Genomic DNA, 17,567 nt, shown 5'->3' on the forward strand with positions numbered 1-17,567 from the left:
GGAGATGAACAAAGTGCAGTGTGTGAGAAGAACTGAGCTGTGACCTATATTCAGGCACTGTTCTGTGAAGAGGCCCACTCTCACCGTACCGCCCAGCAGAGAGCGTTACCTCAGACAACAACACACAGACAGACAGACGGGGTGCTATAAGAGTCAGCGGGGTATTTTTATAGGGCTGGTGAGGCAGACGGAGTCACCTTACATAGACTATAGCTAAGAACTCAGCCTCACATACACCAGGAGCTGAGGGCCTGGGAACAAGCCCTCTCACACAACAGACAATCTCACTGATACCCACCCACCCACAGTCAGTTCTCGCTTTCCTTTACTTCCAGTCCTCTCTCAAACACAAGAGCACACAAACTCTGCCCCATATTTTTGACACGCTTTTTACATTGGTAATCTACTTCTGCAGCATGCTAATCAAAACGAAACCTTACGAGAGACTAGTGTTCATTTTGTCAGCCATTTTTTTATTTAATTTTTTTATTTAGTTCTGTGTCAAATGTACTTATTAGTTATTATCATATTTAGTTTTTCTGAGCATTTTTGTCTAGTTTTAGTCAATGTAAACTTTTCACATTTTCATCAAGCTGTATAACGGTTAAAGCGGTAAAATGAAACTATTTAAGAAATGTATTTTTACATTTCAGATATTGCACTTTTACCGAAGTCAATAGAATGTCATCTCATAGACATGGTTTATTATATCTCATCTGTTGTACTGATTTATAATATGTGACCCTGGACCACAAAACCAGTCATAAGTAGCACCAGTATATTTTTAGCAATAGCCAACAATAACATGTTATGGTTCAAAATGATCTTTTTTTTCCTTTTATGCCAAAAATCAAAAAGATCATGTCCCATGAAGATAGTTTGTAAATTTCCTACCATACATATATCAAAACTTAAATTTTGATTAGTAATTTTTCTTAGCATTGCTAAGAACTTCATTTTGACAACTTTAAAGGTTATTTTCTTAATATTTAGATTTTTTTGCACCCTCACATTGCAGATTTTCAAATAGTTGTATCTCGGCCAAATACTGTCCTATTCTAACAAACCATACATCAATGGAATTTTTATTTTTATTTATTTTTTTTTTTAAAAATTGATTTTTTTAAACAAACTTGCAATTCTGAGAATATATCAGTATATAATATATCAATATATCTTTTTCCCATCAAAATTGGACTTTATAACTCGCAATTCCAAGTTTATATCTCACAATTCTGAGATAAAAAATGAATTGTGGGAAGGATATGTACTCACATTTGCGAGATAAAAACTCTCAATTCTGACTTTTTTCCTCACAAATGTGAAACAGGTTTCCATAATTATAGACTATTTATTATATAAAAAAAAAGTTTGCCAGTGTTTTTTTTTTTTTTGATCATCATCAGTGCTTCTGTAATGAAAAGCGAGCGAGCTAAGTAAAACAGAGAAGCTCTGATTTGCAGATTTATACTCTTGATATCTGGCACCCAAACACATGAAAGCTCACAGTCTGCAATAATATTGTCCACTTTCTTTTGATGAAAATAAAAAGAGACAGTTTAGTTTTCATTTTCTTAAATACATTTTTGTCTTTTTTATCATCAACGATACTGGATGTTGATATAGTCACAGTTATTATTTATTGGCCTTATTGTCATCTTGTCATTATCTCGTTTTAGTCATGGGGAAAAAAGCTTGTTAACAAACATTTTCATCATAGTTTCATTAATTAAATTAACTGTGAAAAGTGTGAAAAGTGCTCTCCAGGTGAACCACACACTTACAAAAGTTATTTAATATGCCACAGTTAATACTAAAGCAGCCTCATGCTAGCATGCTATGCTAACACACTGACATTCTAATAAACACAAATGCATAGAATGCAGCGTTTTTAAACAAAATGTGTGAAATGAAAAGTCTCTGCAGATAAATGTACAGAGGAAAAATGTGCATACACTGCTGAGACTAATTTTGGCCAAATGGGATCTCAAAGCACTATAATTTAGCTTCAAGTTGGGAGCACGCCTATGATGTCTAAAATACTGCCTAAGCAGGCAGCTCAAAAGAGTTTGTAACAGATCTACAGTTTTGTACCTTTAAATCTGTCAGAGGAACAAAATAGGCACTCTTTCTGGCAGCTTAGCAAGTCATAGCTCTGAAATGAAGCTCAGATCTGTGATGCAGAGCACAGCACAGAGACACATCCATCAACTACTGTAGAGCCAACCTCGGCAGCATTAAAACCCAAAACACATCACATATTAAGCCTTCCTTCTTTCTTTTCCAGCAGTGTGGCTCAGTGTACAGCGAACATAGTCATCACGCTTGATATTCTGGCACATTCTTTGGCAGCTCAGCGGTGAGCCCTCTATGTTCTCTCTAAACACTTCATTACCTGAGGAAATGACACATCTGCCAGTCTAACTGGGTGAATATAGTGAATGAAACAAGTTTGACACATAATGCTGCCAATTCGGAAAAGAAACTCAATAACGTTAACTTCTTGATAAGCTTTACGACTGCCATTATCAAAGCAGTAGGTGCGTCTATCACATCTCTTACCTTGTATATACATTTGTGCTCGTCACTGAGAACACCTTCATCTTCCGCCTCCTCATCTGCCTCATCACTGTCCACTTTTTCCCCTTTCTTTTCCTGAGCAAACAGTCTGCGGCGGCCGGCCTGCCGCTGGGTGTCTGGCTCTTTGTTGTGATTGCGGAAGCCATTGCGGTGGTTGAGGCCAGTGAGCCCGTTCTTGGGTTCGTAACGGGGAAGAGCCAGAGACCGCTGGCCGCTATCCGAGTGGCCCTCCAGGGGTCCTCGCTTGCGTTCCAGAGCTTCCTTTTCTGCCAGCACCTCCTGCTCCAGTCGCTGGTGCTCTTCAGGAGAGAGCAGGTCATAAGAGAGCAGGTACTGGAGGTAGGCCTCCTGGAGCTTGGCCAGACGGTCCTGTGCTGATTTGGGAATGCGAAGCAGGTCGGCCAACCGGCTCCATTTTTTCAGGTCCATCACCTGCTGCATTCCACCCATGTCGAAGACTAGCTCAGAAAAACGAGCTAGGTCTACTTCGCAGCCACCTGAAGGGGCGACAATGAGAGGGAAGAGATGATGGTGAATGTTTAATGCACTGTACATTAGGAAAGTATATGAACAGTTAATGTATCGTTTCCAAACATAACTCAACTAAACCACTACAACTATGACACACTGCACCATCTGCTGCCAAATGAGTATAGACAGTTCCAGAATTAAAATTCATTACATTTCACAGCTCATTAATTCTCTAAATATGTTAGCGGAGAAACGGCGTGGCATCTTTATTTGTCTTTTGAAACATAACGATTGGAGAAAGTGAGCTAAGGAACTGAGCGAGAGTGAGCACCAACAAAGGTCAATGACCAAGAGTTTAAAACTCTCGTAGGAATTATTGCAGCATACCGGCAGCATTCAAGCAAGCTCAATAAACATTTATTTCAACCGTATATTCAGACTGGACCCTCAAACAGCACACAGGATTCTGAAGTAAAGCAATGGTGCAGGGCTGCTTTAAAACCTCGTAAACTCGTAACTGTGCTGGACAAAGTCTGGAGAAATGGCCAATTGGATCGACATATGGTTTCACAACTCCTGGCAGACAAGGGAGTTGACAACATATGTTGAGAATTGACCATGAGGCTGTTTACTGGTTGGTTTACATACAAATTGTTTCTCACTCATTTATTTACTGACTTGTGTGGTTTAATATAACTTAAATTGTCTCTTACTGAAATATGTAGCAGAAAACCCATGAAAGACTTGCGCTATTTAAAAAATTAAATCGTTTTATACATATTTTGGACTATGTAGGGGGTGCCATTATTTCAATGATGTGAAATGGCTGCACTCGGTGAGATTTTTTCCCGCAACACAACTTAAATATTAAAAATAAATACTGGTACAATGCCACATTGTGCGGCTTTTGGTTGTAATTTTCAGTCGACGGGCAACAAGAAGCGATGCAAGTCGTCACTGCTTTCCTAGTAATAAGAAGAGGAGAAAAGAATGGGAAGATGCCTTTGGATGAATAAAACTTCCTAAAGACCCGTGTCTTTGTCCTCTCCACTTTAGCCCTGATGCCTTTGAGGCTTTTAGTAGACCACAGCTATTGAAAGAGCTTACAAACGGCAGAGACAAGAAATGCTAGATGCCACCTGGGCAGAATTGCAAACATGCCAACACTTGTCATGATGCTGCTGCCTTTGAATAAGTTTCCCAATGTGGATTTCACTCTATATCTTGAAGTGTTTAGACTCGTTTGTGGGGAAAAAAAAAAAATCAATGGTGCGACATTTAGTTTAAGCCTAAACATATCCATTGTCACCTGTAAGCTCTTTCAGTAGCTGTGGTCATTGTTTGAGCATTTTATTTATATATAGTCGTGTGTTCTGAGTTATGTTGCAGTAAAAATAGCAACAGGTAGGGGCACTAGCTCACGGAATGCAGCCATTTCATGTCATAATGGCGCCCCCCATAGACCAAAATGTGTATAAAACGACTTGGATTTTTTCCCTATAACAGGGTTCCTCAAATCCAAGTTTGGAGGGTCACAACTCTGCAGAGTTAAGCTCTAATCCTAAACAAAAATTGAGCAATCTAATCGAGGTCTTTAGAGTTAATAAAAAATTACTGATGGAAAAGCTTGCCCTAAACTCTGCAGGGCAGTGGACCTCCAGGTCAGAATTTAAGGAACTCTGCCCCAGACCAACAAAAGCAGTTGTAATCATACAGTTTGAAGTGCACTCACCTATAAGAGGTGGCTCGTCCATTGAGATGCCCTGAGATTTGAGGTGCTTCTTAATGCAAGCCAGTTTCTGAACATTGGGGCCCCAGCGCCGACCCACCTTGTGGATGCGCTGAACCTGTGTCACAAAGCGCATATCGTCGTTGAGTTTGCACTCTGGCCTCCAGTCAGGAGGAGGCAACACTCTGCACAGTCCAGATGACTCGGCCCGTTCCCGAACTGAGTCGAGGTACACCAAAGGGTCCTGAAACTCCCTGGAGGTGGGCTTGAAAATAGGCACCTCCCCAAGGGCTGCCCACCCTGGCCTTCTCCTCTCCCGCTCCCTGTCTCTGTCCGGCCGTGGTGGAGGCGTGTGTGTGGGCTCTGCTGGTTTGAAGGTCTTGCTGGCTGAGGTAGTGGATGTGGTCCGGTTGAGAGCGGGGTTAGTTTGGGCCCTCTGCTGTGCTTGTCTGATAAACATCAGTTTGCCAGCAGAGGCGCGCTTGGGCCGCTGACGTGCTGGCTCAGGGGTTGCGGGGTTCTGGGGCATAGATGGGGAGGCGGGAGCAGCAGGGGGCGACGGAGGAGGGGCAGGACCCATTTTCTGAGTAGGGGAGGCGGCCATTTCAGTGATACTGTGTGCAATAGTGACTGTGTTGGGGGACTTGAACTGACTCAGGGCCTTCTTGCTGCGAGTTTCCAGTGGGCTAGTCTGCAGTTTAGCTTTTTTAACCTCAGTAACAGGCGGCTTAGTTTTAACTTCGTCACTCTCAGTTCCAAGAATCGTAATGGCATCACTTCTGCGTTTAGAGTTCCGCAGTCCCTGCCGCACTTGCCGGCCGTCTTCCTCCTCTACCCTGGCACTGTGGCGTCCATTAAGCCTGCCATTAGGCCGGCCCCCGTTAGTCAACTTATGCACCCCATTCGTTAATAGCACCTGTTTGCGGGTTTTTGCATTGATACTTTGGGCTTTTCCTGAGTGAGAGAGCTGGGGCCGGCCATGGCCGTTGCTGGTTGGATGATGAGAATGATGGTGGTGGTTGTTGCTGTAAGCACGGAGGCCAGCAGAAGCAGCGTGCTTGCTGTGGTTGAGTTTGGCTTTCTTAACCAGTTCTCGTTTTGCTTTGGTGTAAGTGACGTGGCCCTTGGTCACGGTGGCTGTGTACTTCACAGTTTTGGACGGCAGACGGAAGTCTTTCGACTTTTTGGCACCGGCCGTATGCGATGATGCCCGTGTGAGTCCATTTACTTTCGAGACCTAAAGTGAACAGAAGACATCATGTTACATAAAGTGAGAATTCTCAAACAATCTCCTCAATCCTTACTGCAAAGAATAAGCTCCTAATGTCTATTTGCATACTGAGTCAGTCACAGTGCATGTCTCAGCTCACACAAAAACACAGACCACAACAGAGCTCCAAAAACCCCAAACCAGAGAAAACAGCAGGGAAGAAAGAGGGAGGGGAAGGGCACTAGATAGAGGGAGAAAAAAAAAAACTGAGAAATGTTTTATTCTGTGCCAACAGCTGCAAAATATCCTTAGAAGTAAAGTTTAATCATAAAATCCCATTCAAGCACTAATTCATAGTCGGCTTTATACACTAAAGTTCTTCAAATTTGGCTTTAATGCCCCAAATAAAAGGAGCTGTGCTTTCAGCTGATCTGAGGCCCCCAAGTATACCTCACAGTAGAGCAGATGCAGCTTGGGTTACGCCCGGCCTCTCATTGTTTAACAGCCGCCATGGGAATTAGACTATGCCAGGCTACAAACATAGTCAGCCTCGACTTCTCTCTTCACATTGTTTTCTTTGGCTTCGTTTTTCTGGCAAGACAGAAAGGATTTGATTTCCTATGTGTGTGTTCTTACAGAGCCAAGAAAAGAAGATGCAGCCGGAGGGTTTTAGTGGGCTAAAACTCCAGGTGAAATAAACACAATGTGCTTCCTGACATCAGAGGATTCACAATGGATGAGAAGAATGAGTCTTGACATTTGGCTTAAGGTCATTGACAAGCCTTTAATCATAGTACATGAATGATGCAGTCAGGTATGCAAACTTTTGTTTGCACATTTGTGGTGAGGTCTATATAATAGTATACATGGCAACCAACAACATCAATAGCCCTCCGCTGGGTTCCTAACTAATTTCAGCTAAAGAAAGAGTTAGGCAGAGTTGCAGAGAGTTTTTCCATCAAACAAAAGAAAACAAAGACTTGCACAATTAAAAATGGTGCTTTTGTCAAAATGTGAATTTTCACACCTGATATAAATTTGCGCTGTTTTGATTTTTGTGTGAAGCCTGCTCTGTGAATCAGCCTTAACATGATGTGCCACACCCTCTCCCATGCCTCTCTCTTTAAAGCCTCCGGACGCATTTAAATAACGACGTCCAGACCACGGTGATCCCTAGGCGAGAGGTTCGCTGGCGGACAGACGAGGAGATTGCCAAGTGTTTTTGAAGTAAGACATCGGCTGTATTGTATTCCTATCAGGTGCAGCCAAACAACAAAGAGAGGCTATTAAAAGATAAGGGGGACTGAAATGTGACCTCCTTCATCAATCGCTTCCCCTTGTCGGCGCTCTGAAAAAAAAAAAAAAAAAACGGCGGGAGGGTGAGGGGGAAAATATAAAAGAAAGCGACAGACTCCAGCCCCAGAGGCAGGCATGATGGATGCTCTCTGCAGGTAGAGTAAGCAAATGTAGCATGATGTCAGCTGTGGCCATGTCTATGTAGACCCCCGTCATCACACCCGCCCCCTTTTGAAATAACACGTCAGTGGTCTACAGCACGCCCCATCCCATCTGCAGGGCTCTGAGAGCGCAGAATGTGATTGTAATGATAATCCCACTCAGCACAACGCGCCGGATGCTGAGTAGGGCTTGTGCAGTGGCTGCGCTGCAGAAATCCAACATTTGGCTTCATGTAAGGAGCACCGCGACCACTAGAGGGCTCAATGATCCCAGAACACTGCCCGAGGGTGCAGATGAGCCCTGCTGCACGCTGCCAGCTATTATTTAGACTGCCTGAAAAGGTGGAAGAGAGAGAAAAACCGCGTAGGCGAGGCAATACAGGTCACTGGACTGTCCCCAGTGGGCAACCTCTTGAAACCAGAGGAAACGAGGAAGGAAGCAAGGAAAGAGAATGGAAGGAAGGATGGAATAGTTAAAAGCCGGCTAGCCAAAGACGTGCGATTAAATCGGCTTAACAGCCAGGAACAAAAACAAGAGAACACACACAGACAAAGGCCAGGCCAGCTCTCTGAAGTGGATCTTGGTCGCACGTGAGCACAAGGGAGGACAGATGACATCATGTGTTGCTATAGGCCAGCTGCAGCATAGCAGAAGATTTAACTGAGAACATCTGCAGAGCTGCAGCCCGCACACACACATACACAGTACATGTCTACGTATGTCTTAAACCAATGACTGCCTCTCTCAATTTGAATTTCAATTTAGCTCAAATTAGCAGTGCAAATTATAAAAATAATGCAAATGAAGAAAAATTTAATTGAAATATTAGTTTAGTTTATTTTTTTAAAGGAAGAATTGGGGATCAACTCAGAGTGTGTTCACACTTGTCATGTTTGGTTCGATTAAAACTTCGCTTCCAAATTAACTCCGGTGGGTTCGAATGAAGTATGAATGCAACACGGACCAAATACTTCTAAACAAACGAAAAACAGGAATGCAACATGATTTAACAAAGGGAACAAGCGGTGCATCCAAAACAAAATGAGCAGAGAGCAAACATAGACCAATGAGGAGGTAAAGTGGCTTTTATGAGCTCTTGGTGGTGAAAATACAATCATATGCATGCAACGATGAGCGGGCCTAGTTGAACGCACCTTTTCCTATTGTTTGGAATGTTCGGTGAGTTCCGTCATGAAATATACGTCATTCAACCCGACCAATCAGGTTGTGAATGTATCACTATGCCTTTAGGTGCGGTCGCTGTCAAAAAGCCAGTGTGAATGCTAAGCAGACCATATATCATTTTCCTTTTTTATCCGGACCAAATGAACCAAACGAACCGAACTAAAAGTGTGAACACACCCTCACTTTCAAACAAAACAAAAAAACACCGCTAGGTAACCACCTATTAAAAGAACAAGAAGACTTTAAAGACTAAGCCAAAATATCATAAAGACTCATTAATTACTGCCATGGATACAATGAAACAAATAAATAGACTGCAATTCGGCATAGCAATTAACAAAGTTCAATAATAATGCAGCTGAACCTGATCCTACACCTGCTGTGAGCAGCATGAGATCTTTCTTCTTCCCAAATCAAGTTATTCTCCGCAAACGCTCATAAAAAATAAATTAAATGAAAGTCCAATTAAACAAAGAAGTATAAACCCTTATTCAACTCATGTGCAGTGGGTTATGCTGAAGCCAGAGCTCTTGAACACATGAACACCCTTCAGAAAATGAGCTTTTACAGAGAAAGAGAGGTCAACAGCTGTCTAATAGATTTTCACAGTATTGTGGATTGCGCTGCATCTATCAGTAAAGCGGATGAGTGGTAATGTGTTTGTGCGTGTCAGCATAACAGGCTTTATCTGATTCAAGGGTTAAACGCTGGGTCAGTCATTGTGGTTAAACAGTTAAACCGACTCTTACAGGTGCCACTGCTACATGCCGATTCATCAGAATGACTGAAAGAGTTCTCAAGCTAAGCCCACCCTTTTTGTTTTGTACAAAAAGTCTTAGCAAACTGTAGAAGATTTGTACAACTTGTACAAGAACATTTTGAAAATATCTTCGTGTTTTACACATAGAAGAAAGTCAAACAGGTTCGGAATGGCATGAGGGTGAATAATTGCATTTTATTTTTTGAGTGAACTACTGTATGCTATTCATCTATGAGTTCATCTTTGCTTCAGTCTACATTTCACATAACATTTTAAGTACAAGAAGCTGCATGATTTATATAGATGTCTAACTTGTACAACCCCAAGGTTGAGAATCTCAAGATTAGAGTGTCGACGGCATAGAAAAAAGAGAAAAAGAAAGAAAAGAAACTGAGAGGCTGATGAGTTGAGGTGATCCGTCTTTCCCGGCTCTCAGAGCCTCATTGTTCACTTAATTAATCAGTTTCGTGGCACTCAAAGACGACAGGCTTGTTAGTACCAGAGATGGTGGTGGTCTGATTGTCTGGAAGCCACATCAGGATGGATGTTCCCTCCTAATTAGCAGATACAGTATAATTCTCACTGTGCAAAATGACCCACCTTCCCATGATCCCAGCTGACACTGTGATGGATATAAATGGTTGTACCTGCTTGCGGAGTTCCTCTGCAGCTCGTCTGTAGTTGTGGCCGTTGGTGTTGTGGCTCTTGGCTGTGGCCGCAGTGTGCTTGTGGGAGATCTCACCCGATGCGTCACACCCTTCGCTGCGATCTCTTCCCACAGACGACTCTCTGCCTCTGGATCTGGGAGTGAGCTCTTTGTCCTTGTGTACCTTAAGGCCATTCAACACTGCAGGAAAAGAAACCACAGGGTTAGTAAAAAGGAGTGGAAGCATAGCATGTTTCGGTATGATATTGTGCATACAATACAAGAGAACTGGTTTATGACTGTTATCGAATGCAGTGTCAAAACAATTTTGACAAGACTTCTGTTCTGCCTTACTTCATACTTACAAACTTTACTGTTGCTAGCGCAGTTTTTGCAAACTGGCATAGCCTTTGTTGCCAAGTTGCTTCTAGCTACTAGTCTAAATGTATACAATGAGATACATCATAAGTTCTTGTTCGTGTTCATAACATATGAGAGAGGTGCTGTGTTTATAATATGCTTACTACTACTGTGCACGATATGATTTTTTTTCTGTGTGCTTAGAATATCTGGATAAACTACTACATTTGGAAGGCACACTGTATGTACTACAGTATGCCATGATGCAATGCACTCATACTGACTTTCTATTTCTAGTGAGGGATGAACCAGATGGATGGCTAAAATATGGGATTGATAAAATAAAAACACCATTTGGCACTTGACAACAAAGTAGCATTTTACTGTTGTACACATTTATTATGAGTGCAATGCTTTCCCTATTGTTTCACAATAAAGAGCTTTGACAGACAAGTGAATAACAGTATGAAGTACTGTCAGCACCTTTTGTACATATACACAGTTTTGAGCAACTGAAATTAAGTGTAGACTAAACTATCTACATTTATCAAAGCAAAATGCAAAACAAAACAAAAACTTGGATAAAACATCACAATACAAAAGCTAAAAGCAAAACAAAAATAAAAAACTCAAGTAAAAACACCACAACACAAAACAAAACACCCAAAGCCAAAACAAAACACTAAAAGCCAAAACAAAACACTAAAAGCCAAAACAAAACACTAAAAGCCAAAACAAAACAAAAAACACCAAAATACAAAACAAAGCATCAAAATCAAAAACAAAACAAAGAGGAAAAAAAAAAACACCTAAGGCCAAAACAAAACAAAAACTTAAGTAAACACTACAAAACAAAAATAAGTAAAAACAACACATAAGTTGAAACAAAACAACAAAAGCTAAAACAACAACAAGAACAACACAAAACCAAAAATAAAGCACAAGACAAAACAAAATACCAAAAGCCAAAACAAAAAAATAAGTAAAAACACCACAACACACACAAAAAAACCCACCAAAATCCAAAACAAAACATTAAAACAAAACAAAAACACCACAAACCACCAAAAGCTGAAAAAAAGTAAAAAATTTGAAAGTACCACGACACAAAAAAAAACCACCTAAGGCCAAACCAAATCAAAAACTTAAGTAAAAACACTACAAAACAAAAAATAAGTAAAAACACCACAACACAAAACAGTAAAAGTCGAAACAAAACAGAACACTAAAAGCTAAAGCAAAACCAAGAACTCAAAACACAACTCCAAAAACAAAGCACAAGACAAAACACCACAACACAAAACACCAAAAGCCAAAACAAATACCAAAAACTTAAGTAAAAACACCACAAAAGACCAAAAGGCAAAACAAAACCAAGAACAACACACAGGACAAAACAAAACAGTAAAATCCAAAACAAAACACCAAAGCCTAAAACAAAACCAAACAAAAACAAAACACTAAAAGCCAACAAAACAAAAACACCAAAAGCTAATACAAAAACCCCCACAAAACCAAAAACACCACAAAACACAACACAACACCAAACCCAAACAAAACAAAAACACCAAAAGCCAAACCCAAACAAAATAAAACAAAACCAAGAACACAACACAACAAAACACCACAACACAAAACAAAAACACCAAAAACAAATCAAAAAAAAAAAAAAAAACCTCGCTCCCTCTCATCTGTGAGTTTGTTTTTAATACATCAGTACATCTACTTTCTCCATGGATCATGCTTTAGAAAACATATTCAGGGTTTTTGGACAGGGTAGTCTGTCTGTTATCAGGCCCTCTGGACGGCTCTAATTAACACGTATTCAAACTGCTCTCTGTATTTATGACTGCTCACTTTAATTTTACAGTGTTTAAATATCAACAGGCAGCAGAGCGTGTCAGCGAGGGGGGAAACGGACGGGCTTTCGCGCTGTACGACTTGCGCTTGGAACTGCTACCGACAGCTGAACTCAATAAAAGGTGTTTAATTTAGAAATGTAAACACGCCTCTGGGTTACTGAGGTTCAGCGAATGAAAGCAGTGCACTGTGGTTTCTCTCGCTCCGAGAGACACACGGAGAGAGAAAGACTGGAGCGTTGCCTGCGCTCCATATTAAAGTGTCACATCTGACACGGGCCAGCTCAGACAACGGGCTGCATCCAGGAACGGGATAGGCCGAGGATAAACGGCATGAAAGAGATGCGGGCCATGTGATCCTGTGTGCATTTCACGTTTCCAACCAGCCGAGGTAGTTGATAGTCCACATACATAAAACCTCAAGCCTGTAAGGAACAAAAAAAGCAAATTCCTGAACCTGGGCCAATTTGGAGCAATCAAGATCGATTTAAGTTGACTTGAGAAATAAAACTGAGTTCATTTGTTCAGAGCTGAACGAACAAGAATAGACAAGTAGACAAGACAGTCCAGGTGCACCTATGACATGCTACTGTCTATGTAAGATGATTTAATGCATACTGATCTTGATTTCTCATACTATGTAGGAGAGTAGTATGCACACTGGGATTCAGACTACAAGTCTGAGGCTTCAAAGAAAAATAAACAACAAAACTGTTGGCTACACAGCCACAAAACCTACAATACATATAACCACTGTATCTGTGTTTATATATAGATGCCAGCTTGATGTTCTGATTGCTACTAATAATACTTTAACCCAATTAAACAGGCGCTTGGCTTTCAATTATTTGCTGACAGACTATTTTTGTTTGATAACATCGTGTTTCATTAATACATATGCTCCCGCAATAACTTGCTGCCCCTCTTTAAACTCACACAACATCTATTGAGAGTATCAACAAAGTGCTTTAACTGTCTTATAAGGCTGTCTTTCCTTCATTTGTTGCGTGGATGTGTGTGTGTGTGTGTGTGTGTACCTGGTATTCATCACGTTATGGGGACCAAATGTCCCCACAAGGATAGTAATACCAGTAGATTTTGACCTTGTGGGGACATTTCTTAGGTCCCCATGAGGAAACAGGCTTATAAATCATGCACAATGAGTTTTTTTGAGGAAGTAAAAGTGTGCACACTCTCCTGTGAGGGCTAGGTTTAGGTGTAGGGTAGGTGTAGGGCGATAGAAAATATGGTTTGTACAGTATGAAAACCATTAAGCCTATGGAATGTCCCCATAAAACATGTAAACCCAACGTGTGTGTGTGTGTGTGTGTGTGTGTGTGTGTGTGTGTGTGTAGCGTACAGCGACGCGTTGCTCGCCGTTACTCGGCACAGCTGTGAGCTGAATGCATAAACACCTTGTTACCGCCTTTCTTACTAAAGTGATAATTGGAGTGGAAAGATGGAAGCGTCACGTTCCCCTCCAACACAACATTCCCCACACATCTCCACAAAGGAAGTGGCAAGTCTTCTCTCTCGTTACATGTACAGTTTGCAGAAGGCATTTACACTAAGTTTGATTTTTTGGTTTTGAAAGCATGCTCACAAAGGCTGCATTTACTTGGACAAAAATATTGTGATACTCTATTTTGGTGCATTATTTTTATTTTTCACTCTGTTCTTACCGATTCCGTTGATCTTGCCAGGCAGTTTGCCCTTCTTGGGTGTAGACTGGCATGACGTAGATGCCACACTTGGTGGTTTCTCTTCCTCAATTTCCTCTTCATCATCCAGATCCTCCGCATCCTGAGAGCAGCCGAAGTAGGCCACGTTACTGGGTAATGCCGGTGAGCCTGAGAAGGAAAGAGAGACAGAAAGTGTTAAAGGAAGCCACAGGCTCTGCGCATTTCCTGAGAAGTGGCCAAAGAGAATGGGATAAACCGGCACAACTCTGTAATCTCAGTTTCTATTGCGACTGTAATCCTCTCAAAATCAGCTGCTGCTCTGGATGAGATTAGAGACTGTAGCAGCCGTAGGACGCCTGAGTACATTACACTCCTCTGTTTCTGTGTGTGCTGAGTGGAGATTTGGAGCCACGAGTGACTGTGTCTGTCTGATGTTTCTCTTTAAGGAAACTATGCTTTAAAAAACACCAGCTGATACAGTCCCATGTGAGGAGGACCACAATAAAACATTGCTCTTGGATCAGGCAAAGCTCAAAAGCTAAAAAGTTTGGTGCGGTATGGATTGTGGATAAGCAAAAAAAACCAAAACAAACAAAAAACAAAACAAAACAAGGAATGGCATAAAAGGTTGTTCCAATGACCAAACCTAAAACCAAATTAAACAAAGAAAAAGAAAACGAAACCAAATAAAACCAAACCAAACAACCTAATCAAACAAACAACAAAATCCAACAAACAAAACCAACAAGCAAACAGTAAAACAAACCTGAAACCAAGTCAAATAAAACCGAACAAAAGCAAACCAAACCAATCAAAACCAAACAAACCAAAACCAAATCAAACAAAAGCAAAAGAAAAACAAACAGAAACAAAGCTAAATAAAAAGCTGAAAATGCTGAAAGCAAGAAATGGTATTAAATGTTTGACCAATGACTAAACCAAACCTAAAACCAACCAACCAAACAAAAACAAATAAAACTAAACTAAAAAATAAATAAAACTAAACCAACCAAACAAAACAAAACCAACCAACAAACAAACAAACAAACAAACAGCAAAACCAAACCAAAAGCAAAACAAATAAAAAACAACAAAACCAACAAGCAAACAGCAAAACCAAACCAAATAAAACCAACTAAGCAAAAGCAAAACAAACCAATCAAAACCTAATCAAACAAAAGAAAAAAAGAAAAACAAACCAAACCAAATAAAAGCATAACAAACCAATCACAACTAAATCAAATGAAAAGAAAACGAAACAAACAAACAAACAAACAGCAAAACCAACCACACAAAAGCAAAACCAAACCAAATAAAACTAAACAGAAACAACCAAACAAAAACAAAAACAAACCAAATAAAACTAAACAGAAACAACCAAACAAAAACAAAACCAAACCAAACCAAATAAAACTAAACAGAAACAACCAAACAAAAACAAAACCAAACCAAATAAAATAAAAAAACAACCAAATCTAAACAAACCAAAACCAATTAAATCAAAACCAAATAAAACACAAAATCCAACCAAACTAAATCAAAATACAAAGCTAAATAAACTAAACTAAAAAATAAACTAAACAAAAAAAGTCGATCTACCTCGATTCAATCAAGTTTCTTTGCTCTCTTAATCTCACACTCTAAACACAATTTTAATTCAATTGATTTATTAATTTTGTATAATTGATTATACAATAATTATTTCTGTATTAACCATGTTACCAATGTGTTTTGTTGTTTTATTGTGTCACATTTCCAGCCTTCCTAAGACACACATCACATTACCTAGTCTTACACACTGCATCTCCAGTAATAGCTGAATCTGCATTGGCAACATCAATATTTCTCTTCCAAACAGTGCAGGTGATGAATGTCAAATGCCTGTTGCCCATTAGCTGCCCCCTCCAGCCCTATCAGCGCTTAAACCTGCACTACTGCACGTCTGCGATTCGTCCTCACACCACACCGGGCAACAATTATCATTATCTAGTGCTGTTCTCTGCTAGACTCATGAATGAAACATGAGTGTGTCGGCCATGGCCCTGCGAATGTGCTCTCATTAGCTCTCTATTAACGTGAAGCTGCGGCCGGCGCGGCTGTGGTGGTGATGTCACTGCATACATGTAGTATTCGACATGCCACATTAATGCTTATGGTCTATGTGACAACATTTATAATGGCAATGGAGACAGGTTGACTATTTGGGGAACACATAAAATGACTGAATGAAGTACAGATCTTAACGAGGTGCTATTAAATGGATGGCTGTAAAAGGGCCAATAGACGAGAGAAGGCCAGAACTCTGCATCACCGGTGTTCACATTAGAGTGTATTTGTTCACTATAATGGTAACCCTTTAAAATAAGGTTGTTTGTTATTATTAGTTAACTACATTAGTTAACAAACTAACATAGCATTTATTATTTGTAGTAATAATTCATTTTTACATTTACAAGTACAGTACATTATTGAAATGAAGACAGAATCTTTTTGGTATAATACTGATAAACTTGAGGTAAAATGTATCAATATTTAAAAAAATATATATTTTTACACTGACCACCTCACATTTGTAATCACATTCTCCACTCCTAGAAGTATCAGTCATATAATATGAATGATGTTCTTTACAGAAAGAACTGGATGTGAGAAAGATGTGGCTAACGTAACTTCAATATGCTAACATATAAAACAGGACTACAGCCTGCTTTGAAACAAAGCCACTTGATGGTTACACCATATGGCACAAGAACAAACAAACAAAACAGAATCAACAATCAGCAGAACCATACCAAAAGCAAAACCCAACCAAACAAAACCAAATAAAGAAAAAAAGCAACCAAATAAAACTAAAAACAAACAAACAAACCCAAACCAAATTTAACAAAAAGCAAAACCAAACAAAACAAAAACACCAAATAAAACCAGACAAAACTACTAAAACTCAACCAAAACCATATCAAACAAAAGCAAAGCCAAACCAAATAAAAAAAACAAACCCAAACCAAACAAAAACAAAAAACAACAACCAAACAAACCCAAACCAATTTAACAAAAAGTAAAAGCAAAACCAAATAAAACAAACAAAAAACGCCAAATAAAACCAGACAAAACCAAACAACTAAAACCCAAACCAAGACCATATCAAACAAAAGCAAACCCAAACTAAATTTAACAAAAAGTAAAACCAAAACCAAATAAAAAACACCAAATAAAAAAAAACACCACATAAAACCAGTCAAAACAAACCAACTAAAACCCAAACTAAAACCATATCAAACAAAAGCAAAGCCAAATAAAATAAAAAAAAACAACCAAACAAAACCTAAAAAACAAACCAAATTTAACAAAAAGTATAAACAAAACCAAAACCAAATAACAAAAATTGCCAAATAAAACCAAATGAAAAAAAAAAAAAAAAAAACACCAACTAAAACCCAAACCAAGACCATATCAAACAAAAGCAAAGCCAAACCAAATAAAACTAAACAAAAAACAACCAAATAAAACCAAATGAAAAAAAAAACTAACAAAACAAAAACAAACAAAACCCAAACCAAATTTAACAAAAAGTAAAAAGCAAAACAACCACATCAAAAACAAAACCTAACACCTAACCAAATAAAA

The 17,567-nt window shown here is 39.6% G+C and overlaps 1 protein-coding gene across 1 annotated transcript in view; it reads right to left on the minus strand.

Annotated features, from left to right (window-relative positions):
- Positions 1–17,567, minus strand: part of jarid2b (jumonji and AT-rich interaction domain containing 2b) — a 93,490-nt gene that overhangs the window by 10,118 nt on the left and 65,805 nt on the right. The window contains exons 10-13 of the mRNA XM_073822437.1: positions 13,941–14,108; positions 10,041–10,240; positions 4,742–6,017; positions 2,563–3,077 (exon numbers count right to left, since the gene is read on the minus strand). Coding sequence (XP_073678538.1) covers positions 2,563–3,077; positions 4,742–6,017; positions 10,041–10,240; positions 13,941–14,108 — 2,159 coding nt within the window. The remainder of the gene's footprint in view (positions 1–2,562; positions 3,078–4,741; positions 6,018–10,040; positions 10,241–13,940; positions 14,109–17,567) is intronic.

This window comes from Garra rufa, chromosome 17, assembly GCF_049309525.1.
Source record: "Garra rufa chromosome 17, GarRuf1.0, whole genome shotgun sequence".
Classification (NCBI taxonomy): domain Eukaryota; kingdom Metazoa; phylum Chordata; class Actinopteri; order Cypriniformes; family Cyprinidae; genus Garra; species Garra rufa.